We start from the raw sequence: 26449 nt of genomic DNA, 5'->3' as shown, positions 1-26449 counted from the left end.
CCCTTGGCTCCACCCAGGTTCTCTCGGGAGAGTCTGAACCCACGTTCTCTAATCCCACTTCCTGGGTCTGCACCCTCAGCTTTGCACTGGAGCCGCCCATCACTGACTGACTCAGCCTCCTGATTCTGACCTTTGCCTAACTTTGCAGCTTAACTGAAATGACTCTACAAACTCTCCCACATATGTGTACACAAACTGGGCTTGATTCTGTTTACTGATCGTGCCTGCCCATTCCACTCCTGCCCTTAAGTCAATTTTGTCTTCCAGTCCCTCTCCATTACCATTTATTGGGTGAGCGCCTGCTGTGTGCCGGCCACTGTAACAGCTGTTTCATAAACATTATTCCCATCACCCACAACTCAAATATTGTGCCCGCCTCCAGCTGGAGAAAGGTTCACTGCTACGCAAGGTCAAGATTAACCTCTACTGCAGGGTAGGTACAGGTGTGAGCCCAGCCAGACACAAGTGGTGGCTGAAACGCCATCTCTGCAACCCCCAGGGTTGGGACAGGGGGGCAGAAACCAATGCAGGGTACTTAAGATGTCACAATGCTTATGATGTTTCAGGTTTAACGTAAACATACTTGCATTTGAAAGTGTGGATCCTGTCTTCCACTGGTCTTGGAAAGGCCAGGTAGCCTTCTCTGAAAAGAACCCTTATTTCTAGAGTCAACTCAAAGTACTAATAGCTGAAAACAGAAACTATTCCAAAGTTTATATTAACAAAGCCCATAAGAAAGCTATAAAAATATTTTATTTAAATATTAAGACAAAAATTACACATACTTAAAATGATTAAAAGTTCCTATGTTAAACAAACACTAAAAACCCAATAATTTACACAGTGATAAAATCCCAAGTTGGCAAAACACAAATCCTTTTGATTGGTCCTCCCCCTAACAAAACTATTATCAAAATGAAATTTTATAGCAATTGCTGAAGTTGGGTTAAAGGCACATGACACTATCACACCTTTAAATACACAGCCAGTCACTTCATACAATGAATTGTTACCCCTTAAATGCTCTATAATACTGGAGTACAGTATGCATCTCTATGAAAATTTGTTTAAATTTTTACACCAACAGTTTCTCCAATGATCCAAACAGATTAACAGTGCAAATTAAGTTATTCCTGTCTTGAATAGAATACTTTTATTTGAGTCTGAAAAATTCGCTAATCACTTGAGTTTAGAAATATGCAAATGAAATATAATTTATTCTGATTTCAGCTATAGAGTTATAAAGTTAAAATTCTTCCAAGGAAACCATTCACTTTGTAGATGCAAAAACACACTGTGTTCACCACTGCGTCTGCAGTGCTTTTAGCTGGCAGGATGTTAACCACCGACACACCCTTCCACCTGGAAGAAAATCCAAATGAGACAATCTATCTTAGACTGCTGGATTTAATATTTCAAAGCACAGTTCAATCTCCCCGTCTCCCCTCTATGGCTCTGTTACCAGGTATAATTCGATGTCAGCAGTAAATCAAAAGCATAGAATTAGCACTTCTTGCATACGTTTTTGGTAAATGAGGAAGTATAGTCTTCTGTTACTAGATTCACAATCTAGTGTTTCTTCTAAACTATATTTATACTTCCCGAAAACGTGGAAAAAGTCAATACTGAACAGTCAAAGAGTCAAAGGAGAGAGGCTCAGAGGAGGGAACGTTTTTGTGGCAACAGGTCAACAGGGACAGAAGGCGGACTGTGAGAGTCCAAACGGTCCCAGACACAGCACAACGTGTGGAGGGGACTCCGCACAGCGGCATGTGTGTGCGAGCAACTGTTTTCAGACAGATGACCAACGAGAGGACAGCCATTTCTCCTTTACCTGGTTACACGGACTCTCCTTACAAACTCCAAAGGGAGAGCACTCTGTGAGCTGAAATGTCAGTCATTTGCACCCCAATAACTGAGCATATTAACTTTTACTTCTCTGGGCCCCAGTTTTCATACTTGTAAACAGACACATGGAGTAGATTTCCTCCGAGTTCTGACATCAGCAACATGAAGAGAGGACTGCCTTTTTTACCAAGCCCCTAAGCGTGCAGAGTGAGGGCTCTCAGGACATTCTTATTTAAAAAGGAGTTATCTGACAATCAGCAAATAGACCCCACTGTGAGGTGGCAGGCCCAGGGATGCAGTGGTCTGTGGGGAGGCAGAAATTCTATAACCTGGAAGGAAAAGGCTGATGTGCCAGCCATCAAACTTTTATGCAGCAGTCAGGACAATTAGAAAACAGACTTTTTTCCTCAATTGGGTAAAACTGCCCATTAATCCTATATTTCCATTAACTAAGAATAATCCAGGCTTCCCAGATGGCGCAGTGGTAAAGAATCCATCTGCCAATGCAGGAGATGTAGGTTTGATCCCTGGGTCAAGAAGATCCCCTGGAGTAGGAAACAGCAACCCACTCCAGGATTCTTGCCTGAAAAATTCCATGGACAGAGAAGCCTGTTGGGTTACAGTCCATGGGGTCACAAAGGGTCGGACACAACTGAGCTACTGAAGATGCACAGAAGAATGATCTAGCTAATAGTTATCTGCATAGAAGCTGATGGAAGTCGACTACAATAGAAAATGGACTAATGTGTGAACTTATCTATAGTGCAAGATACCCTCTTCATGAAATCTTGGACAGGCAGGGTGACTTCTCTAAGAAGCAGCCACTTAGAACTAAATAATGCAAAAGGGAAGGGATCACAGTCCCTTTCATCCCAGAGTTCCATGGATGACAGCCTGGTGTAAACACGGCTGAAATAATTCACTAGTCTGTTACTGCTATGTCTACTTGTGGTTCATCTGGTAAAGAATCCGCCTACAATGCAGGACACCTGGGTTCGATCCCTTGGTTTGGAAGAGCCCCTGGAGAAGGGAAAGGCTACCCACTCCAGTATTCTGGTCTGGAGAATTCCATGGACTGTGTAGCCCATGGGGTCATGAAGAGTCGGACATGACTGAGCAACTTTCACTTTCACTCAACACTGTCATGAGAGACTATTTCCTTATTAGAATTAAAATTCCAGAAATCTTACCTTGAGAAGTCATCCAAGGAGTGAGGTCAGCATTACAACCCCCATAAACTGGGTAAACAGCAGCACTGGAGTGAAAAATGACCATACGTGCCACAAAGCAACATTGAAGCTGAAAAGGACAAAAAACCCACACTGTTGACAACTGCAGCTGTCCTCTATACAAATATACTGTACTGGAGAATCTAGATTTAGAAGACTCACTTCCTACCCAGGCTGGGAAAGTTCATTCAGCCGGTAACTTTACTTATATATATAGAGTTTCTCAGATATGTGATGTAGCCAATATTGGAAATATCACAACCTGTTCACAAAGTACTTGGAAGTGGAATCACTAAAGCTCGTCTAATGAGCACTGGGCTGGCTCAACAGAGACATCAGTCTCTTAAAGTGTCTGTGAAGGAACATGAAATAAAATGACCATAGACTGGTTTTACAATCTCACACATAACCAAAATATCACGAGAAAAAAAAAAAAAAAAGATGGTTAAAGTATTTTCCCATTAGAAACAGACTGAAAAACATCATTTATAAGCTGCTATTAAATTTTTCATTGAGAAAAACACTATTCCTGTCACCAAGTTAAGAATAAAACATTTTCTAAAGTGCAAGTGATTTTTATAGACCGCATTTTTTAAGAGTTGAAGCTAATAAAGGAAAATTATAGTCAGTTAAGTGTTTCAGAGAGTTGATGATTAATATATAACACTTTGACAAGTAGAAATTAGGATACCTATAATCCTACTGTGCTAAAAATAAAGTAACATTCTTGGGGGTGATGTTAGCCTTCTTAAGAAAATGCTGAATAACACACCTGTCTACACTTGTTCCTGAAGAGTTAATAATAACTACATAACAATGTAACATGTCAAAAATCCATACTTCAACTACAGAAAATAAATCACAGAAAAAATACATTTACACTGAATACTGGAAAAGACCCTGAAGCTAAGAAAGATTGAAGGCAAAAGGAGATGGGGGCGGCAGAGGATGAGATGGTTAGATAGCATCAGTGACTCAATGGACATCAGTTATGAGCAAACTCTGGGAGACAGTGAAGTACAGGGAAGCCTGGAGTGCTGCAGTCTACGGGGTCACAAAGAGTTGGACACCACTAAGTGAGTGAATAACAACAAATGTACAAAGATGTGTGGTTTTCCCCAAACTACAATTCCATTAATATAAAGGGAGGAAAAAACCCTAAAAGGCCACACACCATGTTCAATACAGTTTTCTCACTGGCTGGCAGGAACCATGGGATTTACTTCCTTGTGTTTTTCTGTAATTTACAGATCTTTCTTTCGTGAGAAAGTTATAAAATACTTTCATAAACATAAAAAAAACACATCTTTTTCATTGACAACCTGTTAGTTTATGAAAAGGGATATTCAGTTCAGTTGCTCCTGTCCGACTCTTTGCGACCCCATGAATTGCAGCACGCCAGGCCTCCCTGTCCATCACCAACTCCCAGAGTTCACTCAGACTCACATCCATCGAGTCGCTGATGCCATCCAGCCATCTCATTCTCTGTCATCCCCTTCTCCTCCTGCCCCCAATCACTCCCAGCATCAGAGTCTTTTCCAATGAATCAACTCTTCGCATGAGGTGGCCAAAGTATTGGAGTTTCAGCTTTAGCATCAGTCCTTTCAAAGAACACCCAGGACTGATCTCCTTTAGAAAGGATGGACTGGTTGAATCTCCTTGCAGTCCAAGGGACTCTCAAGAGTCTTCTCCAACACCACAGTGCAAAAGCATCATTTCTTTGGCACTCAGCTTTATTTATAGTCCAACTCTCACATCCATACATAACCACTGGAAAAACCATAGCCTTGACTAGACGGACCTTTGTTGGCAAAGTAATGTCTCTGCTTTTTAATAAGCTGTCTAGGTTTGTCATAACTTTCCTTCCAAGGAGTAAGCGCCTTTTAATTTCATGACCGCAGTCACCATCTGCAGTGATTTTGGAGCCTAAAAAAATAAAGTCTGACACTGTTTCCCCATCTATTTCCCATGAAGTGACGGGACCAGATGCCATGATCTTCGTTTTCTGAATGTTGAGCTTTAAGCCAACTTTTTCACTCTCCTCTTTCACTTTCATCAAGAGGCTTTTTAGTTCCTCTTCACTTTCTGCCATAGGGTAGTGTCATCTGCATATCTGAGGTGATTGATATTTCTTCCGGCAACCTTGATTCCAGCTTGTGCTTCTTCCAGCCCAGCGTTTCTCATGATGTACTCTGCACACAAGTTAAATAAGCAGGGTGACAATATACAGCCTTGACGAACTCCTTTTCCTATTTGGAACCAGTCTGTTGTTCCATGTCCAGTTCTAACTGTTGCTTCCTGACCTGCATATAGGTTTCTCAAGAGGCAGGTCAGGTGGTCTGGTATTCCCACCTCTTTCAGAATTTTCCAGTTTATTGTGATCCACACAAAGACTTTGGCGAAGTCAATAAAGCAGAAATAGATGTTTTTCTGGAACTCTCTTGCTTTTTCCATGATCCAGCAGATGTTGGCAATTTGATCTCTGGTTCCTCTGCTTTTTCTAAAACCAGCTTGAACATATGGAAGTTCACGGTTCACGTATTGCTGAAGCATGGCTTGGAGAATTTTGAGCATTACTTTACTAGCGTGTGAGATGAGTGCAATTGTGCGGTAGTTTGAGCATTCTTTGGCATTGCCTTTCTTTGGGATTGGAATGAAAACTGACCTTTTCCAGTCCTATGGCCACTGCTGTTTTCCAAATTTGCTGCCATATTAAGTGCAGCACTTTCACAGCATCATCTTTCAGGATTTGAAATAGCTCAGCTGGAATTCCATCACCTCCACTAACTTTGTTCGTAGTGATGCCTTCTAAGGCCCACTTGACTTCACATTCCAGGATGTCTGGCTCTAGGTGACTGATCACACCATTGTGATTATCTGGGTCGTGAAGATCTTTTTTGTACAATTCTTCTGTGTATTCTTGCCACCTCTTAATATCTTCTGCTTCTGTTAGGTCCATACCACTTCTGTCCTTTATTGTGACCATCTTTGCATGAAATGTTCCCTTGGTATCTCTAATTTTCTTGAAGAGATCTCTAGTCTTTCCCATTCTGTTGTTTTCCTCTATTTCTTTGCATTGATTGCTGAGGAAGGCTTTATTATCTCTCCTTGCTATTCTTTGGAACTCTGCATTCAGATGCGTGTATCTTACCTTTTCTCCTTTGCTTTTCACTTCTCTTCTTTTCACAGCTATTTGTAAGGCCTCCTCAGACAGCCATTTTGCTTTTTTGCATTTCTTTTCCATGGGGATGGTCTTGATCCCTGTCTCCTGTACAATGTCAAGAACCTCTGTCCATAGTTCGTCAGGCACTCTATCAGATCTAGTCCCTTAAATCTATTTCTCACTTCCACTGTATAATCGTAAGGGATTTGATTTAGGTCTTACCTGAATGGTCTAGTGGTTTTCCCTACTTTCTTCAATTTCAGTCTGAATTTGGCAATAAGGAGTTCATGATCTGAGCCACAGTCAGCTCCTGGTCTTGTTTTTGCTGACTGTATAGAGCTTCTCCATCTTTGGCTGCAAAGAATATAATCAATCTGATTTCAGTGTTGACCATCTGGTGATGTCTATGTGTAGAGTCTTCTCTTGTGTTGTTGGAAGAGGGTGTTTGCTATGACCAGTGTGTTCTCTTGACAAAACTCTATTAGCCTTTACCCTGCTTCATTCCATATTCCAAGTCCAAATTTGCCTGTTACCCCAGGTGTTTCTTGACTTCCTACTTTTGCACTCTGAGAGGAGCTACCCCATGCCTGCGGACAGGGGCAGCGGCCAAGAGGAGCAACCCCACATCCAAGGAGCGGCAGCTGTGCAGGTGCAGGAGGGCCAAGAGGAGCTACTCCACGTTCAAGGTCAGGAGGGGTGGCCATGAGGAGATACCCCTCGCTCAAGGTAAGGAGCAGCGGCTGCGCTTTGCTGGAGCAGCCATGAAGAGATACCCCACGTCCAAGGTAAGAGAAACCCAAGTAAAACAGTAGGTGTTTCGAGAGGGCATCAGAGGGCAGACACACTGAAATCATAATCACAGAAAACTAGTCAATCTTGCCGGGAGCCATCTCCCAGCATATTGCATATTGAGTGCAGCACCTTCACAGCATCATCTTTCAGGATGTGCAATAGCTCAACTGGAAGTCTATCACTGCCAGGAGCCAGCGTGAGGAACTCCGCCCGTGGCAAAGGTCATGAGGAAGGAGGCTCGGCATACGCCAAGGTGGGATCGAGCCTCAGGAGTCCCCCTGGAAATTCTCGAGCATCTACCCCCAAAACCAGAGTCTGCCAACTTTCTGCTTTGTGCTCTCACCTACACCTCTGACTTTACGGGGGCACAGGGGGCTGTCCCCCACTACCTCTCTCTGAAAAAAGAGTTAACTTATAGCTCCAGTTAATAAAGTTCCTGGGTGTGATAGTGTTTCAACCTACAAACTCCTTTGGAAGTCCTCTAGCCTACCTGAATAGGTTTTTCCGGCCACATGTGATTGCTCAGAGCCTCCCAACTGTGAGAGGCATGAGATGTTCTAAACTGTCTAAATACAGAGTCCTTTGAGCAGTTAAAAGATTGATTAGAAATTGTATTGGTGAAGGGTTTTTCACTTGTTGGGCCAATGTTTGCTGCTAAGTCTCCATATCCCTTACCTGCTGTGTCCCTGGCAGTGTATTGATTAATATAATTGGTGTAAGTAGTAGCTTTAATGTTTGTAACCTTGGACCCTTGAGTTAATTCTTTTTTGTTGTAGCCCACCATACCTGTGCCCTATAGGAATGGAACTTTAATGCTTTTGGAGGGTGGCGCCTGCCTAATCACCTTTAGAGAAAAATAAGTTTTCTGAAGAAAGGGTCTTAAAATGTTAACAGGCCTCCGGGCCAGAAGATGATGCAAATCACCTAAACTTTTGCATATGATAAGTTTGCAGGAAGAAAGCCTGGCTTACTGCATGACTCTACCCCTTCCCCCATTATCCTCTATGCATAACTTAAGGTATAAAAACTACTTTGAAAAATAAAGTGCGGGCCTTGTTCACCGAAACTTGGTCTCCCCATGTCGTTCTTTCTCTCACCTTCTGGTTGAATTATTTAGCCTCTTTTCTCCACTGAATTTCCTCACTGAGCTATCCTTATTTCAGCCTCTTTTCTCCACTGAATTTCCTCACTGAGCTATCCTCATTCTATTACTCTTTATATCTTTGATGAATATTTAAATAAATAGGTCGCCAATGCCGTCTCTCCTTTGAATACCCTGGATCAGCCCGGGCTGGACCCCGGCTGGACCCCGGCACAATCTGATCACAGAGACCACAGCCTTGTCTAACTCAATGAAACTAAGCCATGCCGTGTGGGGCCACCCAAGACGGGCGGGTCATGGTGGAGAGGTCTGTCAGAATGTGGTCCACTGGAGAAGGGAATGGCAAATCACTTCATTATTCTTGCCTTGAGAACCCCATGAACAGTATGAAAAGGGATATTAATTGTGGCATTTTTTATAACCACAAAAGAATTTTTTAAAGAAATCAAGCTGGTAAAATAAATCATGATATGTCCATGCTGTGATAACCATGTAACCATTAAAAATAATGAAGCACATCTACGCGCATGAATACAGAAGAAATACAAACTCAGTGTAAAAAAAAGATCACTTTGGAAAACAGTTTGGCACTATTTACTGAAGTTGGAGGTGTGCATACCCAATAGGTCAACGATTTCCCTGCTAGAGAGACCTATATTTACATATGTATGCGTGTGCACAGACACCCAACAGAATCATGCAGAGGCACGTGTACAAGAATGTCTTGTATATGTCTCGAATGTCTTACCTAACAGCATCACACATGATAACTTCAAACTGGAAACAATCCAAATTCTATCAAGAGCTGCTGCTGCTGCTACTAAGTCGCTTCAGTCGTGTCCGACTCTGTGCGACCCCAGAGACGGCAGCCCACCAGGCTCCCCCGTCCCTGGGATTCTCCAGGCAAGAACACTGGAGTGGGTTGCCATTTCCTTCTCCAATGCATGAAAGTGAAAGTGAAGTCACTCAGTCGTGTCCGACTCTGTGCAACCCCATGGACTGCAGCCCACCAGGCTCCTCCATCCATGGGATTTTCCAGGCAAGAGTACTGGAATGGGGTGCCATTGCCTTCTCCATCTATCAAGAGCAGAACGGATAAATTGGAATTCAGTTATAGGATGGAATGCTGAACAGCAATGAAAATGCGCTACCGTTACGCACAACAACACGGAGGAATCATACTTCGTGTTGCATGTAACAGCCAAGGATAAAGGAACACGTACCACAGCAACATGTCTCTATAGAGTTCAAACAAAGACAACAACAACAACAAAAACAGTGTTTAAGAGATACAAAAGAAAGGAACGGCCAGGAAGGTGGGGACAGCGTCTTCCTGTGGGCAGGAAGGAAGAGAGAATGACTGGGGCAGGGGGGCAGGGGGGCAGAGGAGGGGTTACAGGGGGCTGGCACTGTTCTCCTCCTGCCCTCCTTAGGGTTTACACAAAGGCTCACTGCGTGATAATTCTCTCAGCCATACAATTTAGATTCTTCCACTTTTCTGTATTAAACTTCACAATGAAAATGATTTAAAAAGCAAAATGCAAAATATATATATCATGTTACCATATGTATTTTAAATTGCTATATAAGTAAAGAAAGACAGTACTAAAAAGAGAATCAGAGACTACTTTTTCATTATTCCTTGTTTTCCCCCTGTTGAATTCTGTACCATGTATATCACTACCTGATCAAACAATCTTCATTCTTATTAGTCATTCCAAAGGTAACTCACCAAATTCCTGCTACAATAAAAGTAGCGGTTGTAATAGGTATCAATGCTGGATACTTGATATCATAATCTTCAATTCCACGATACCACTCCAGATAGACGATACAGTAAAATGCAATCGACACACTAACGAGCAACAAGGCACTGCCGAAGAGAAACCAACTGTAGAGACAGAAGAATACCCTTCCGTTATCCTCTCACACATCGTCTCTGAGGCCCAAGGGCAGATAGTCTTTTCTGACACATCTCCAGTGTGACACAGGACAGCTGCTGGCTAACCATACCAATGGGAGCAATCCCATTCGTAACAGTGTATGTACCTGACAAAGTTTTCATAAGTATCTCTGAATACAGGCGGTCTGAACTGGGAGACCTGTACCATCCGCAGGGCGGGCAGCTTGGTTTTTGGTGCTCTGCACCCTGTTTTCTTGGCTGTACCTGTGTCTGGTGTCCCACCAGCCAGGTGTGACTCAGCCCTGCTACTAGAGCAAGGAAGTGTCTTTATGATTCTTCGGATCAGAACTTCCAAGCCCATTCTGCAATTTTGCTTCCAACTGTGCACATATAACTTGGGTGTAGACAATATAAACTACTTATAAAGGCTCTTCAGTTCCCTGAAGCTGGCCTAGGCATTCAGTGACTGTTAAGCAAATATGGACACAAAATTAAAATGATTTATTTTTAAAAGTGCTGAATGACAGCACTTAACACATCAGGGATCTTAAGAGTTTTCATTAACAGACAAGATACCTATTTCTAAGAAGAGTGTCAACTGGAGAAGGGGCACAGAGGGAACCCGTTACTCAATCCCAGCTTTCAGAAGGTCTAGATCTAGTAGGAAATGGGTGAGAAATATGGGAGTGAGACTCATGAAAGGATGAAAAAGGAAGACTTTAAACACACACACATTCTTTCATAAACTAACCAACCAAAAAAGAACCCTCGTTACACTAGTGCATTTTCTTTAAAAAATACAGGAAAAATAGCAGCTTTCTGGTTGTTTCTGAAGCTTTGACTGTGAGATTAATAAAGATTTCAACAGATACCATCAACTTCTCCAAGTCAGGCAGGGTTTCTTGGAATACTGACAATCAGTTTGGAAGGAATTAAACTGCCTGTCATAAAAGATTTCTAAATGAAACCCTCCCATTCCTAGACTATCTCCCAGTACTCCCCCAAGGGGTAATGGCTTTTTTCTTCTTCCAACTCCATCCAAGACCTGGCTCAGTGTATGTGAGGAACCCTCATCAGCCTCGGCCAGTCATGGGGATGCGGCCAGATCTGGAAAATCAGAGGAAAGAACCCTTTTTGAGGAAGCAGAAGGCAGCCTGCACGGACCACCTCTGGGCAGCACTCTCATGCCTTGGCTGCTCCAACTCCCCGCAAACTGAGGCCTCAGCAAGAACACAATGCTGCTCAAAGTTCTCAGCCTCTGAGTGGGTGTTTCTGTCTCTTTTCCTCTAAGATGACACTTATTCGAGGACAGACCTATGACTTCCACTTCCTTTTTGTGCCCCACTACCCTGGTCTGGTGGTTGAGTCAGGCTCTGCCACACACCTGGGCATGCCTCTTACTCCTGCAGGCGCCCACAAACATTTCACAGTGGAAGGAGCTATTCCTCACCTCCCATCTCCCTTAACTGTTAATACTTAGTATTCTCTTATGTAAGGATATAGAAGGACACAAATGGGTAAATACTCTCACCTCTCCTAAAACCTCAAAGACGCCCACCTCACAAGCTTGGCGCATGGTTGTGAGAGCTGGATGGTAAAGAAGGTAGAGCAGGGAAGAACTGATGCCTTTGAACTGTGGTGCTGGAGAAGACTCCTGAGAGGCCCTTAGACGGCAAGGAGCTCAAACCAGTTGATCTTAAGGGAAATCAACCCTAAATACTCCTTGGAAGGACTGATGCTGAAACTCCAGGATTTTGGTCATCTGATGCAAACAGTTGACTCACTGAAAAAGTCCCTGATGCTGGGAAAGACTGAGGCCAGAAGGAGAAGAGGGTGTCAGAGGATGAGATGGCTGGATGGCATCACAGATGCAATGGACATGAACTAGGACAAACTCCGGGAGATGGTGAGGGACAGAGGCCTAGTGTGCTGCAGTCCATGGGGTCACAAAGAGTTGGACATGACTGAGTAACTCAACAACAACCCGAGGTTGGGCAAGACGAGGTGCCCCTTCAAGGCACTCCTACGTCATCCCATACACACTCATACACTAACACAGTACATACCGCGTGACCTGTTCATCTATCACAGCCTAAAATGAACTGGTGGAGGGGGAGAAACGTGCCTTGTTCATCACTGGCACCAAAACTGGACACACTTCAGGTTCTCGTTAAATATTCAGTGAACGAAGGGGCAGCTGATACGAGTTTGAAGTGAATGTTCCCTCTTTTCCCAGCCAACTGAGAGAGACAAAGGAGCCAGGCTGATGAAGATCAAGTCAGCTTTTTTTTCACTAATGGAGCTATGGAAAGAAGATGGCTTTGGTGAACGGTCACAGAGTGCTTCCTCACACTGAAACCCAGGAATAGACAGACTTAGCCACTGGCTTCAAGACACAGTGAAAACCTAGAGACCTTCTCATCTTAGGGTTGCCCCAAGAAACGATGGTGCAGGGACTTCCCTGGTGGTCCAGTGGTTAGGAATCCTTCCAATGCAGGTGACACGGGTTCAATCCCTGGTCGGGGGACTAAGATCAAACATGCCTCAGGGCAACTGAGCTGCTGCACCACAACTACTCAGCTCAAGTGCTCTAGAGCCTGTGCTCGCCAACGAGAGAGGCCCTTGTGCCACAACCAGAGAGAAGCCCCACGCACTGAAACTGGAGAAAGCCGTGCACCACACCGCAACGAAACCTCAGGGCAGCCAAAATAAAAAACAATTAAAACTGAAATTTAAAAAAGTTTTTTAAGAAAAAGAGCTCCAAAAATACAAAAACAAACAACAACAAAAATTATGGCACAGACAAGCATCCCAGAATCTGTGCTTCCTGTGAGCAGCTGGCTCCGAAGAGAAAGAAGGTGCTGAGTTACAAGTCTGGTTCTTCATCCCAAACCCCATCAGGAGGTCCAGCACCTCCCAGAGAAGGAGCAGTGATGGGGAAGGATGGGGAAGCAGTGATGTGCAGTGCCTAGGGAAAGCTCCTGCTTGTGGAGATAAGGAAAGTGAACAAGCTCTCTCCCTCCCATAGTTTACATCAACTCCCCCACCCCTGCTGTCCCCTGGCTGCCTGCTCCCTCACTCTCCTCAGGCGCCCCTCCAGCAGTCACCGCCCCTCCTGAAGGCCTTGACAGAGAAAAACTGTATGCCCCCATCCCCAGCAAAAACACCTGATCAGCAGTCCTGTCTGCACCTTTCTAGCCTCACTGATATGTGTGTGTGACAGTCGCTTAGCCGTGTCTGACTCTTTGGGACCCATGGACTGTAGCCCACCAGGCTCCTCTGCCCATGGAGTTCTCCAGGCAAGAATACTGAAGTGGGTTGCCATTCCCTTCTCCAGGGGTTATTCCCAACCCAGGAGTTGAACCCAGGTCTCCCCATTGCAGGCAGATTCTTTACCATCTGAGCCACCAGGGAAGTCTTACTTGATACTTCCAGACAATTACACTTGCTCTCTAAGAGAACCACCCCTCCCGATGCCAGCTCTAATGCTCACCAACACCTCCCCATCTTTTTCTGTTTTCTAGGGACCTCCAGAACACTCTCTAACATTCAGTGAAGACTCAAGAGAGTGAACCTTCCCCTCAACCCCCCACACCTGCCGTCAGCTCCTGAAAGAGATCTCAATTCACATGAATGATGGACTATTTGACATCCTGCCACAAAGCTCCTGACTTCTCGCACCAGTGAACTCAACTCTAGTTCAATCACAGCCTGTACATGTAGCTCACTGGCCATTAACTACTCTCTAAAAATGAGCTCTGAGACCTGATTCTCACCTACCACAGTTCTCATTCCTTCCTCCCAGGGCTTGTGGATCTGATCTCCTAAAGACCTTTAGTCATTCTCTCTCCATGTTTTACAAATGATTAGGTCCTTAAATTCACTGCCTTCCTCATCCTACAAAACATCTAGGCTGAAAAGGCCCACTGAAATAATGTCCACTCTGTTGCACATGCCCAGGACGTGCACTCTTTTTCAACTTTGTATCACCAGCACCTCCAACTTGCTGGCTGGCAGAAAGCAGGTACTTACTAAGAGTCTAACAAAACATAATGTGAAAAAATAAGAGCCATCAAGTTTTCTTACCTACTGGTGTGGAAGTTTTCTTTAACAGTTTGAAAGAAGTCAACATAATAGGTAACAACAATGGATGCCAAAATCCAGAACCCAGAATGGATATTAAGTCTTGGAAGAGGTTTCTCCTTTTTCTCAACAGCTGTAGAGGTTTCTGCAAATAAGGGAGATTTCAACTGATCAAGTAACCATTAGCTCCACAGGAAAAATTACACCTATTTCAAGTCAAATAAAATAATTTCCTAGAGCTTTCTAACAGCCCAATTCTCTCCTATTACAGTACCAATTTCTTCTGTAAAACCACCAAAATAAGTTTATATTTTTAGAAATAATAGGAGCTGCTATAAAACTTGTTCAGTATTGTCAACTTTTTTCCGCCAAATGAATTTTGGGACTAAATTTACTTATAGTCTTTTGGGAAGAATAATGCCATCCGGTAGTGTAGAAATTTTCATGTTGTGCTTCATATATCGCCTAGGAAAGTGATTATTCCTGTTAATTCAGAAATATGCAAGTGACAAACATTAGAACACAAAATGGACTTGTGATTTTCCAAAAACACTACTTACCAACACTACATATTTACTTGTTTTAAACAAACACAACCTTTTGAGGCACCTCAGAAGTGGAAAGGTCACACTGGAGGTACAGTTCCAACACCATACTGTCTAGACTAGTGATGGATAAGTCAAATTCCTTCCACCTGGGACCCGATCTGAAAGAACAACTGGCTGGCTCTGGGTCAAATGGGGTCTAACAAGTTCCCCAGGTGACTGACATACCCGCTCTCCCAGTTCATGCGAGAACCACTGGTATGCATCCGAGGTTCCTGACTTCAGCTGACCATCAGAATTCCTGGTCACCTTACTCATAATACAAATTGTGGGAGATATCCACAAAATGTATAACCAGAAAACCTCATGAAGTCTTCTGTGTTTGTTTATTAAAGGTAATAAATACACAACGTTTTAACATCATACAGGACAAAAACACCTAAGATGAAATCTCTTTCGATCCTTAACCCCAGTTCCCCAGCGCAAAGCAACTACCAGTATCAAGGTCTATTGAGTTCCTGCACATTCTATGCATATACAGGTGAGCATACACTGCATGTTACCTGGGTTGAACCCGAACCGTGGTATATCATACTTTGTTCTGCGCCTCCCTTTGAAAATTACCCACACTGGTAAAGTCGGCCTGCTGTGTGGCATACGGATATCCAAGAGTATTTAACCAGCTCCCTGCTGATGGACGATGCTATACGCCTCCTCTTGAAAATTACCCACACTTGTACATAAAGTCGGCCTGCTGTGTGACATACGGATATCCAAGAGTATTTAACCAGCTCCCTGCTGACGACAATTAGATGCTTCCAGTCGTTCGCTATTACTAGCAATAGCAATGCTGAGATGAAACACTTTGCACATACACATACGTCCTTGTGTACTGCTACAAATATGCTTCTTTTCTTAGGGACACAACCAGTGGAAATTTTATTTTAATGGATACTGCCAAATAGGTGTTAAACCAGCTCTCCAGGGAATCCTGAAGCGCAGCTGAGATGAAGATGCGGAAGGCTACCTGATCTCTAACGCTTTTTTACGATACTTAAATACCTAACGTGCAAAACTACTTGGTAAGCCTTGATAAAAACAAATCCCAGTCCCTCCGGAATGGGTGGGCCTGCGGGAGGTCGGGTCGCCGTTTCCGGGCGCCTTGCCTACGGGAACCTCGAGGCGGCTCGAAGCGTGTCCGGGGGAAGCGCCTCACCCGGCCTGGGGTAGCCCTCGTGTTCCAGTGGGACCTCCGCGTCCTGCGGGAACAGGTACCGCCGCCGGAGCTGCTCCCGAGCCCGTAGAACATCCATCTTGGCACCACCCAGAAACGGGGCGGAAGTGACGTTAACCTCGCCGGAACTTCCTGTAGGGACATTCGGGCGGAAGGAGGGGTTCCCGTTTATGAAAAGTGGAGACTATGTTGTCTTCTAGGTTTTAGTTGGTAAGAACGTAGGGTAGCGTTGGCTTAGCTGTCTCCGTGCTCAAATTTGCAAACAGGATTTGAATTTTGAAATGTTGACCTTTCCCAAACGAAAGACGCTCCGTTTATTCCGAGCTACGGAAGCCCAGAGGATCAAACTTACAGTTGCCGGCGGATGCGCGCGGGCAGGGCTGTAGGTCCCTGCCTTGGTACTCGGCTTCTTCCCGCTCTCTGCATCCGGGACCCTCCGTGGCTCCCCTGTGCCCATAGTGTCTCAGCCCGTCAGCTTCTTTCCTCCTCCTCAGGAATCGCCCAGCTAGACTTAAAAGGGTTGGAGGACTCCCAGGAGGAGGGACGGATCGCTGGGCCGGGTCCGGGAGCCTGCGGTGGAGCCTGGGCCTGGCACTGACCGCTTGGACAGACTCCGGGCAAGAAATAAAAACCGTTCTGAGCCTGTTTGTTCTTCTGTACCATGGGGATTATGCCTGCTTTATGGATGTTTGGCGGTTTAAATGTGAAGCACCTGTGTGTGGTTTGTGTTAGCTCCCTTCTTACGACTTTTGTGAGAAATTGCCCCCAGCCAGGATCGTGGGAGCTAAACCGGTTGTTGTTCAGTCGCTATGTCGTGTCTGACTCCTTGCGACCCCACGGATTGCAGTACATCAGGCTCCTCTGTCCTTCACTGTCTCCCGGAGTTTGCTCAAACTCATGTACACGGTATTTGGCCAGGAACCCACCACGAATGGGTGCTCTTGCCACGAATTCACAAGTTTTACTCCATCAATAATCCTGTTTACAGGACTTCCCTAGCAGTCCAGTGGTTAAGACTCTGCCTTCCAATGCCAGGGGCATGGGGTTCCATTCCTGGTCAGGGAGCTGAGATCCTACATGCCCCAGCAGTATGGCCAATAAATAAAATTTTAAAAAAGATTTCAAAGGCAAATACATAAAGTTATAGTTATGTAGTTGTAAAAAAAAAAAAAAAAAAAAAAACAGGCAAAAGAATTAGTCCTGTTTACTATTCTCCTGCCTCCTTCCTACCGTGTCATTTGTTGAGAAATTTTGTTCTTAACCCTTCCAACCTTTGCTGAGCACCTACTATCTGTTGCTGCTAAGTCACTTCAGTCGTGTCCGACTCTGTGTGACCCCATGGACTGCAGCCGATCAGGCTCCTCTGCCCATGGGATTTTCCAGGCAAGAGTACTGGAGTGGGGTGTCACTGCCTTCTCCGTTAGGAACTCTTAGGCACCTTGCTAGACAATGGAGATAAGATGGATGAGACGTGAGGTTGCACTTGAGGAGCTCCTGGGCTAAAAATGACCACAGAGACTTACTACAGTAGAGAACAGTTTATATAAATTTGTGGAAGCATTTCATTCATTCAGTCAACAAATGTTTTCTGAGCAGCTACATCTGCTAAAATGCTGAGGACAGAGGTAAGTTAGATCTAGTGGAGAAGACAATTTCCATCCAAGGCCATGACAGAGATACTGTATATGGGTTGAATAAAGGGCTTCCCTAGTGGCTCAGATGGTAAAGAATCTGCCTGCAATGTGGGAGACCCGGGTTTGATTCCTGGGTCGGGAAGATTCCCTGGAGAAGGAACTGGCAACCCACTCCCCTATTCTTGCCTGAAGAATCCCATGGACAGAGAAGCCTCGTGGGCTACAGCTCATGGGGTCGCAAAGAGTCAGATACGACTAAGTGACTCAATGCATAAAGGGCAGCCCTTCATTCTGCTGGGCTGTGTGGAGATCACAGAGTGGCTTGAGGTGGGTTATATACAGGGATGGATAGTCCAAAAAGTCACCCCAGAAGTAAAATTTGAATTAGTGGTCACTTTTTAATACCTTCTATATGTCCTGAGAATTTGCATAAGAAATGTAATAAATATTCAAGAAAAGAATGTCAAGTTTCTACAGGTTTATTAGTATCATTTCCTCAGCCTTTCTAGCAAATGCTTCAGCGCATAGTATTTAACAGCTGGGTGGATCATATGGCTTTTCTACACAATACCTTCTTTTTCCTGTCTTGCTTTCCGCCCCCCCCCCCACCCTTTTTTCTTTTCAGACTCGTAAATAACCAGAGTTCACCTCTTCAAAGCCACCTGGGGTCTTCACCCTCCCTTCTCTTCTCTCTGGTACAGAGTTAGAAGTCTTGTTAACAGGAAGCAAATTCCTCATCAAATGCAGTCTTCTGTTGATTGTCTCCTTGCGAAAAGGTCAGTGCTGGGTCTCCCTTGTAATTGAATATTCCCAAGAGCATCTCAGGCATTCCAGGGTTTCCATATGTAGTGTGTTCAGGTCAGATCAGTTTCCCCTTTGGTGGTTTCAGAGTCTTTGTATTTGGATCTGAACTCTTTTCAGCCTTTTTTTCCCCCTAATATTTTAAATGCACAACTCACAGACCATGTTGATGATACTTAAAAGCAGGTTGGAAAAAATCCAGTGTTTAATGACATCTTCATTGCTGGGGCCCATTAAGTAAGTTCTTCAATGTGTGTACTGAGCACCATAATGATGGATACATGATATCAGATTGCTGCCAACCAAGAAATTCCATTTTCAATGTGGATTACTTGTGGGGGGGAAATAAATTTGACTGTGATCTTTGCTGGCCTCCCCTTAGCAATGTGGTTAGGTCCAAGGTGTTTACAGACTATTGAATCCTGGCTCCATCATTCTGGATCCCTTGGGCAAGTTGTTTCATTGTCCTAGGTATCAGTTTCCTCATCAGTGATGCCGGGGGTACCAGAGTGAAGATAAATGCATGCTGACTGTTTAGCCTGATGCTTCCCATGGTCAAGCAGGGTTATGGTCAGGTTAAGTCATTGTTCACTACTTGATTGGGCTTGCCAGGTCTTCTGGATCTGGTTCCTGCTTAGCTCCTTATCAGTTCTTCCTTTCTCCTTGGGCTCCAGTTTCTCTTTGTGGCAGTTTCCTTTTGCTTGGGCTCTCCAAGTTGACTGGGGACTACAGTCACATCTTAGCAGTGCCTTGCAAACACCTGGCATGTAGCAAGGATTCTATTACCTGGTTTTCAGTTTGACCCTTGTCACAATTAACTCTGGTCTTTGATATAGACATCAATGTGTCTTCCTCTGAGAAACCACCTTTTCTCCCTCCTGTAATAGCCCTGTAATAGTCTCAGTAGACTGATTCTGTCCTTGGGGAGGGCTCAGGACCTAGACCAGACCTGTCAGCCCCCAGGACTCAGGCTGGGGCTGTTGGGAAGATTGTTCCGAGGTCAGTGTGGGCTTGGGGATGCCACCCACTGTGGAGACACACAGAGGAGCCCACCCAGGAAGGAAGCTCAGATGCAAGCTAAGCTAAGAAGTCTCATAGCACTGTTTCAGCTTCCAAATCCAGCCAAGACCTAGCTGACGTAGTTAAGAATAAGAACTCTGGAACCAGCTGCCGGGCCAGCTGTCATAACTTGTTTTGTCATTACTAGCTGTTTCAGCCTTGGGCAAGCCGTGGATCTTCTCCATTGCCTACAAGATTGGATAAAGATTAAAAGTATTAATATATGCAAACCTCTTAGCACAGTGCCTAGCCCGTAGAAAGCTCTTGATATGCCCTTCTTTTTTTTAGTTGAAATACAGTTGATTTACCATGCTGTGTTAGTTTCTGCTGTATAGTATAGTGATTTAGTTATACAGATATATACATATATACACACATATATATGTGTGTGTGTATATATATATGTATATATTCTTTTTCATGTTCTTTTCCATTATGGTTTATTACAGGATATTTGGGCTTCCCTAGTGGCTCAGATGTTAAAGAATCTGCCCACAATGCAGGAGACCCAGGTTTGATCCCTGGGTCAGGAAGATCCCCTGGAGAAGGAAATGGCAACCCACTCCAGTATTCTTGCCTGGAGAATTCCATGGACAGAGGAGCCTGGCGGGCTATAGTCCATGGGATCACAAAGAGTCAGGCACAACTGAGTGACTAACACATACACAGGATATTAACTATCGTTCAGTAAGTCTTACCTGTTCTTATCCATTGTTGACATTTCACAGATTTCTGAGCCAAAAGTAAAAGAAGGATTTTTTTCAAACTAATGCTAATTTGAGTGGTTTTCTGATACTCGCAATCGTGAGGCCGTACCAATACCACCCTCTCCTGTACAATGTCCTCTCATTGTACCCCGTACCTGCCCCCTTGGTCTTTCACTGGACTGCAAATACCTCCAGGAGTGGGTTCATATATGTAAAGCTCTTAGAAAAGCACCTGACATGTGGAAAATGCTCAGTAAATGATAATATCTATCATTTGGAATGCAACCCTTTATTCCAAAAAGAAAGGCAGTTTTTTTTAAAGTCTCCCTTTTATTATATAAATAATTCAATGAAATATGTCTCTCTGCATGTCTGTTTCTCTGATAAAAGCAATAGAACTGGAAACACTCAGTCGAAAGAAAGATCTACATTTTAAAACTAGCTTCATTCAGAAAGTGCAGACTGCACTACTTAACTCCTAGCAGCAGTGGGCAGGAGCAACCATCTTCATCATTTACTCCAACCACTGGCTTTATCATTTTGGTAAAATTTTCCCAATTGATAGTTGGAGGGAAAAATCTATCATTTCAATTTTTTATTAGCAATTCTTTTCACACACTAATTGGCCATTTGTACATCACTTTTCTTTGGGGATTTTCATCCCTTATTTTTTTTTTATAGATCAAGGATATCATTGTATATTTTTCCAGTTTATTATTTACCTTTTGAGGGTGATCATGCTCATACCTCTATTTCGTTTTGTTTTTCTTCACTCTCCATAGCCTGTGATGAAGAGTTTGGATGAATTTGCCCAGTGGGGGTCTGAATGGATGATCCAGGCCGGTGGAAAGTGCCCAGGCAGTGCTCGTGTATATTCACTCCACAGTGACTATAACTTGAACCCTTTTTAAGTGGACCTAGTTATTCCCTGCCCATTTGTTACTCAACTAACTACTGGGAGAAGTTATTTTAGTTAACCACAACTGAAAATAACTAAGCAACAATAATGACAGCCATAATGATAGTCCTTACAAAATACATGTACAATTAAAAAAAAAAAAAAGGAAAAAGAAAAGAACCTTGGGACTTCCCTGGTGGTCCAGTGTTTAAGACTGTGCTCCCAATGCAGGGGGTATGGGTTCAATCCCTGGCCAGGGAACTAAGATCCCACATGGCCAGAAAAAAAGAAACTTATTGGAATTCCTCTGAAGTATTTCACAAGACTGACAGACAAATAGGATTTCAACCAGGTCTGGGTGAGGGTGACACCCGGGATGGCTCTGGGAAAGCAAACAAGAATAAGTCTGTAGCAGATGGCAGTGAGCCTGCCCCGTTCCTCTGGCCCTTAGCATGTCTATGCATGCCAGCCTGCTGCTGACTCAGCTCAGATGTCACTCTGCCTGGGGTTCTCTCCGGTCCATCCTTTTTAGCGGTGAGAGAGAGAAAGGGAATTCTCGCAGAAGGGAAATCAACATGAACCAAACAGATGTCTACTAAACTAGCAAAAGAAGCCCCCAGGCACCCTTTAAGGCCATGCAGCATGCTGTTTTCTTGGACAGGGTGCTGGGAAGAAGAGTGGAGAAACTTCCCTGTGGCTGCCAGCTCATCCGGCAGAAGAGAGACAGGTGCTGGTCTCAACCAAAAGATCAGGACACAGAAAAGGATTGTTCCTAAACAAGAAAGAAGAAGAGGTTGGTAGGCGGGGACTGGCCTAACACTGAGAGGCTAGGTAGGCAGGAATCCTAGTCGGTGTGTGTCCCCAAACACTTCTGACATTTCTGGCTGTGTGGCCAATTTGGGAACTACATTTAAGTCCACCGGGTTCTGTGAGAGGACTGTCGCTCGTATTAAATTGCTGTTGAAACCTGCTATCAGGCTTACAAACCCAGAGCAGGATGAAGGTGTGTCCTGGCTGCCTCTGCTCCCCAGGTGCCCAGAATCTTCCAGGCCGTTAATGCTGGTCGACCAGTGACACGAGCTAAACTGTTCAGAGCCTAGAACTTGGCCTGTTACTAATGTCATCAAATAAAACAATTTTTTCCTTTCATACAACTCCTATATTTTTAATAATATATTTTACTGTTGTAGCCACGCATTCCAGGAAACAAACTCACTCAAAAGGACAATGCAGACAGTGGAGTGCAGTTTATTACACCAGAAGGCCCAAGGCAGAGTCTCCTCTTAGCCAAGGAACCCCAACTGACTTTGGTGAAAACCTGATATACCTTAAGTGTACTGCTCAAGCCCACATCCCCAAATTCCTTAAACCTAGCCTGAAAAGTGTTAAAGGGAGATACAAGCAGGTTGCAGCCATGATTCATAATCAGAAGGGTCAGCTGGGTATGCATGGTAGCCTACACTAATGGCTGCCATAAAGATTACAAAGGTAATTGAATACACAGGGGATTATTACATTCTTTTTTGCGTCGGGAAATCTTGGTGTGGAATCTGGTGTTTATCAGTCCCAGAGGCCAGTTTGGCCGTAGGTATGTTATCCTCATGGCTACCAGGCATATAGTCCAAAGCTCACTGAAAGTGCGAGATGGAATTGCCTTCTTTTTCAAGATGGAGTCAGTTTGGCCTGTTCCTTTTCTACCTCACTACCTCACACTGTCATCCATTTCCACTAAATATACAAATTTAGAAGACCTATTTTAGCCATTTCTTGAAAGTTTTAATTGGTAGAGGGGATAAATACAATACATTCTGAGATTCAGTCACCACAAAGTATCTTGAATTAGATAAAACCATGAAAAGGGCTTTCTGATCTCATGACCCATTACGGAAACCACTTGGAAATCCTTGGCCTGAACATTTTTTTTTTTTTCCAAAAAAAGCTCTACCTGGAGTTTATAACAATGATCTAAATCATCAGTGCTAAGAAAATAAAAATGCAAGCAAAGATGGGATCCTGACCAAAGGGGAAAAAAATCTAAGTTATCAGAGAAACACCTGAGTTTGAATTGATTCTGCTACCTACAGTGTGACCTGGGGCAAGTCACTTAAACTCCCTGTAACTCATCATCCGTGACATGGATACGGTAATATCACCCACCCAGAGCTGTTGAAAGATTTAATTATATGTATACACATGCATATGCTGCTGCTGCTGCTAAGTCACTTTAGTCGTGTCCGACTCTGTGCGACCCCATAGAGGGCAGCCCACCAGGCTCCCCCGTCCCTGGGATTCTCCAGGCAAGAACACTGGAGTGGGGTGCCACTGCCTTCTCCACGCATGCATATACATATACACAAAAGGCTTAGGACAATGCCCGAGCCTGCTACCATAACAGTGCTTCGGAACCACTCCCTCTTTTTCCAGACCCAGTGTTCTCAAACATCCTCAAATAGTAGAGTACCAAGCACTTTGGGGGGACCTCATGAAATATGGATAAATGAGGCAAAAAATTTTGTTGTTCAGTAGCAAAGTCATTTCCTACTCTTTGCAACCCCATAGACTATAGCACACCAAGCTTCCCTGTCCTTCACTATCTCTTGGAGTCTACTCAAATTCATGTCCATTGAGTCAGTGATGCCATCCAACCATCTCATCCTCTGTTATCCCCTTCTCCTTTTGCCTTCAATCTTTCCCAACGTCAGGGTCTTTTCTAATCAATTGGTTCTCATTAGAAAGCAAAAAATAAAAAATAAAAATAGCCATGCCCTATAAAAATTTATGTCAATTCTCACAGCATCTAAACTAGAATGGAGGGTGATATGGGCCAAGAGGCTGAAGAAATTCTAGGCAGGGACAGCTTAACAATGAGAAAATTCTATTACCTTAACCTTTCTCTAAAACTGAGAAGTATCATTCCAATTTTAACTATAAAGTCTCCCTCTGTTCAGGATAAAATTGGATGGAGCAGGGCAATCCTATAATGTTACCATTAGTATCTGATGTCAATGTGATGCCAGATCTCAAGAGCAGTGTTGTTCAAACTATCCAACAGAACTGAGTCTTTACCTACCTTTGATCTACAATGGAGAAATCTAATATATGGATGACCACAGGCCTCCAACAGGTCACCAGGAAGGCGCAGCAGCAAAGGTCATATTTCAGCGGCTCACAATACCTTCTCTGTGGACAAACAATGACTGACCTTCCCATCAATGTCTGACCTTTCAACTCTTGACAAATGTATATATTTTCTCAGCAATTACAACTTAAGCTACTAAAGGGGCAGTTTAATCACTTTTATCAAAGGGAATAAATTAAAGCTTCCCTGGATCCCAGAACAAAAAGAGCTCAACTAGCCTTTGCGGTCAAAGAAACCTCTTTTTTCACTGGGGCACACAGCTTTTCTCAGAAATCCTCACTGTTTGAAAGCAAGATGGAGAGTTAGAAGGAAGGTTCAGCCCCAAATTACAGAAGTTAAAAAATATAAAATCTAAAAGGACAGTCTCAGAGTATCTATTAATAAGTAGATGTCTTTTTTTTTTTTAACTGAGGGAAATTATTATTCTGATTTATCTTTAACATCATTCAAGACTGAAATCTGTGAAAACTTGGAGATGATGTTTTCCAGTTTTATAACCTAGTGGTAAACCCCAGAGATTATACAGCTATTTTGAGGAGCTAGATACAGAGATGAGCTTTCCAGGTGGCACAGTGGTAAAGAATCCACCTGTCAATGCAGGAGATGCAAGTTCAATCCCTGGGTCAGGAAAATCTCCTGGAGAAGGAAATGGCAACCCACTCCAGTATTATTGCCTGGAGAATCCCATGGACAGAAGAGACTGGCAGGCTATAGTCCATGGGGTCGCAAAGAGTCGGACATGACAGCATGCATACATGAAGATACAGAGATGAAATTTAGTTTCAGTGCAATTGGGGCAAAGTAAACTGTTCAGAGTTTATCACCTCCTGCTGTCTCCCATGTATGTAGGAATGGGTGTCAGGTGAAAGGTAAGTGATGTTGCTAAAATTCTGCCTCTGTTCACAGGTACCAAATAGGAACTCAGAGACAGAGTTTTGGGTGAAGTAGAAAAGAATGGTTTTATTGCTTTGCCGATCCCTAGATTGGGAAGATCCCCTGGAGAAAGGAAAGGCTACCCACTCCAGTATTCTGGCCTGGAGAATTCAGTCGGACACGACTGAGCAACTTTCACTTTCAGGAAAGAACAGTTTTATTGCTTTGCCAGGCAAAGGGGCCCACAGTGGGCTAATGTCCTCAAAACTGCGTGTCCCCAACTGGAGGGGTTAGTGAAGAGTTTTACAGTGTTCAGGGAGCAGGGCGTGGTCAACTCATGGACATTCTGATTGGTTGGTGGTTGAGGTCACCAGGAGTCAGTATCATTAACCATCTTCCAACTGGACTGGGGTCTATGTGCTTATGGTCAGCATGAAGTTAACCTTTTCCACCTGGCGGGGGTCTTAGTATCTGCAAAACAACGCAAAAGACATGGCTCAGAATATTATCTATAGTCCTTGAGGAAGAACTAAAGGTCCCTGACTTTGTTTAATGGCTAAAGTATGATTATTCTGTCTTATTTGACATTTTCTCACTCCTCTGATTAAAATTTATTCTTTGCCTAAGTTTTTCTACAGACAAAAGGCAGGTGGAGGGCATGGGTGGTGGGGGTTTCTATTCAGGGAAGGCCTCAAGGGTCCTGCTCGGTTACAGTGAGGTGGCAGAAGAGAAAGACGACCCCATACTGCAAGTAGTTAATAAATACCCATCACTTAATCCAGAGGGCTGGTAATAACCCAACCATTCTATCCTCACGCTAGGCAGCATGACTCCATCCCTCCCTGAGTGCACCCTACAACCAGTTTGCCTCCAGGACTTCTGAGATTGCCTCAGGGTCTTCTGTCTCCTTCTCCCTAAAGACAGCACACAGCCCAGTCCAGGGTGGACACTCTGGAATTATCTTATTAGTTCCTGTAATTTAGAATGACTTCAACAACAAGACAGTTTAGAGCAGAACCACAGGTCCGGTACTGGAGGATTCAGGTCCAAACATGTTTGTGAGGAAAAGCAAAAATCAGTGTATACAAGACAACTTCCCAACAGGATCTCTTCAAGGAAAATCCCACTACATGCTTATGATCAACAATTTCTTGTCTGAAGCTGAAAGGGGCAAGGTTCTCACATGGACCAGCTTTTCTGGAGAGAGAATCTTAGTTCTCTTTAGTAGAAAGATGCTAAAAACCAGCTTACTGGAGAGAGAACAAGGATGAACTACATAACCAGACTCCTGCCCAGGTGCAGTGTAGGAATCAATATAAAGTAACACTTCTGTTCCAGTGTAAATGAGAAATACAATGTGCTCTTCTTGGCTCACTAAGGAGAATAGAAACTTATAAGCCCTATTCTAGCCATCTTGAATGCTTAATTAGAAGGGATAA

The 26449-nt window shown here is 43.9% G+C and overlaps 1 protein-coding gene across 3 annotated transcripts; it reads right to left on the bottom strand.

Annotated features, from left to right (window-relative positions):
- Window positions 1–735: 735 nt before the first annotated feature.
- Window positions 736–16014, bottom strand: TMEM128 (transmembrane protein 128). Of its 3 annotated transcripts, XM_005208248.5 has the most exons (6): window positions 15882–16008; window positions 14124–14265; window positions 9867–10025; window positions 6463–6594; window positions 3039–3147; window positions 736–1362 (listed from the first exon to the last, which is right to left on the bottom strand). In XM_005208248.5, exons 1-5 carry the CDS (start codon window positions 15976–15978, stop codon window positions 3048–3050), a joined length of 630 nt encoding a protein of 209 aa, XP_005208305.1. In that variant the 5' UTR covers window positions 15979–16008; the 3' UTR covers window positions 736–1362; window positions 3039–3047.
- Window positions 16015–26449: the final 10435 nt, after the last annotated feature.

This window comes from Bos taurus, chromosome 6 (genome assembly GCF_002263795.3).
Source record: "Bos taurus isolate L1 Dominette 01449 registration number 42190680 breed Hereford chromosome 6, ARS-UCD2.0, whole genome shotgun sequence".
Taxonomy (NCBI): domain Eukaryota; kingdom Metazoa; phylum Chordata; class Mammalia; order Artiodactyla; family Bovidae; genus Bos; species Bos taurus.
The sequence above is the reverse complement of the archived record's forward strand: the minus strand, read 5'-3'. Positions and strand labels throughout refer to the sequence as shown.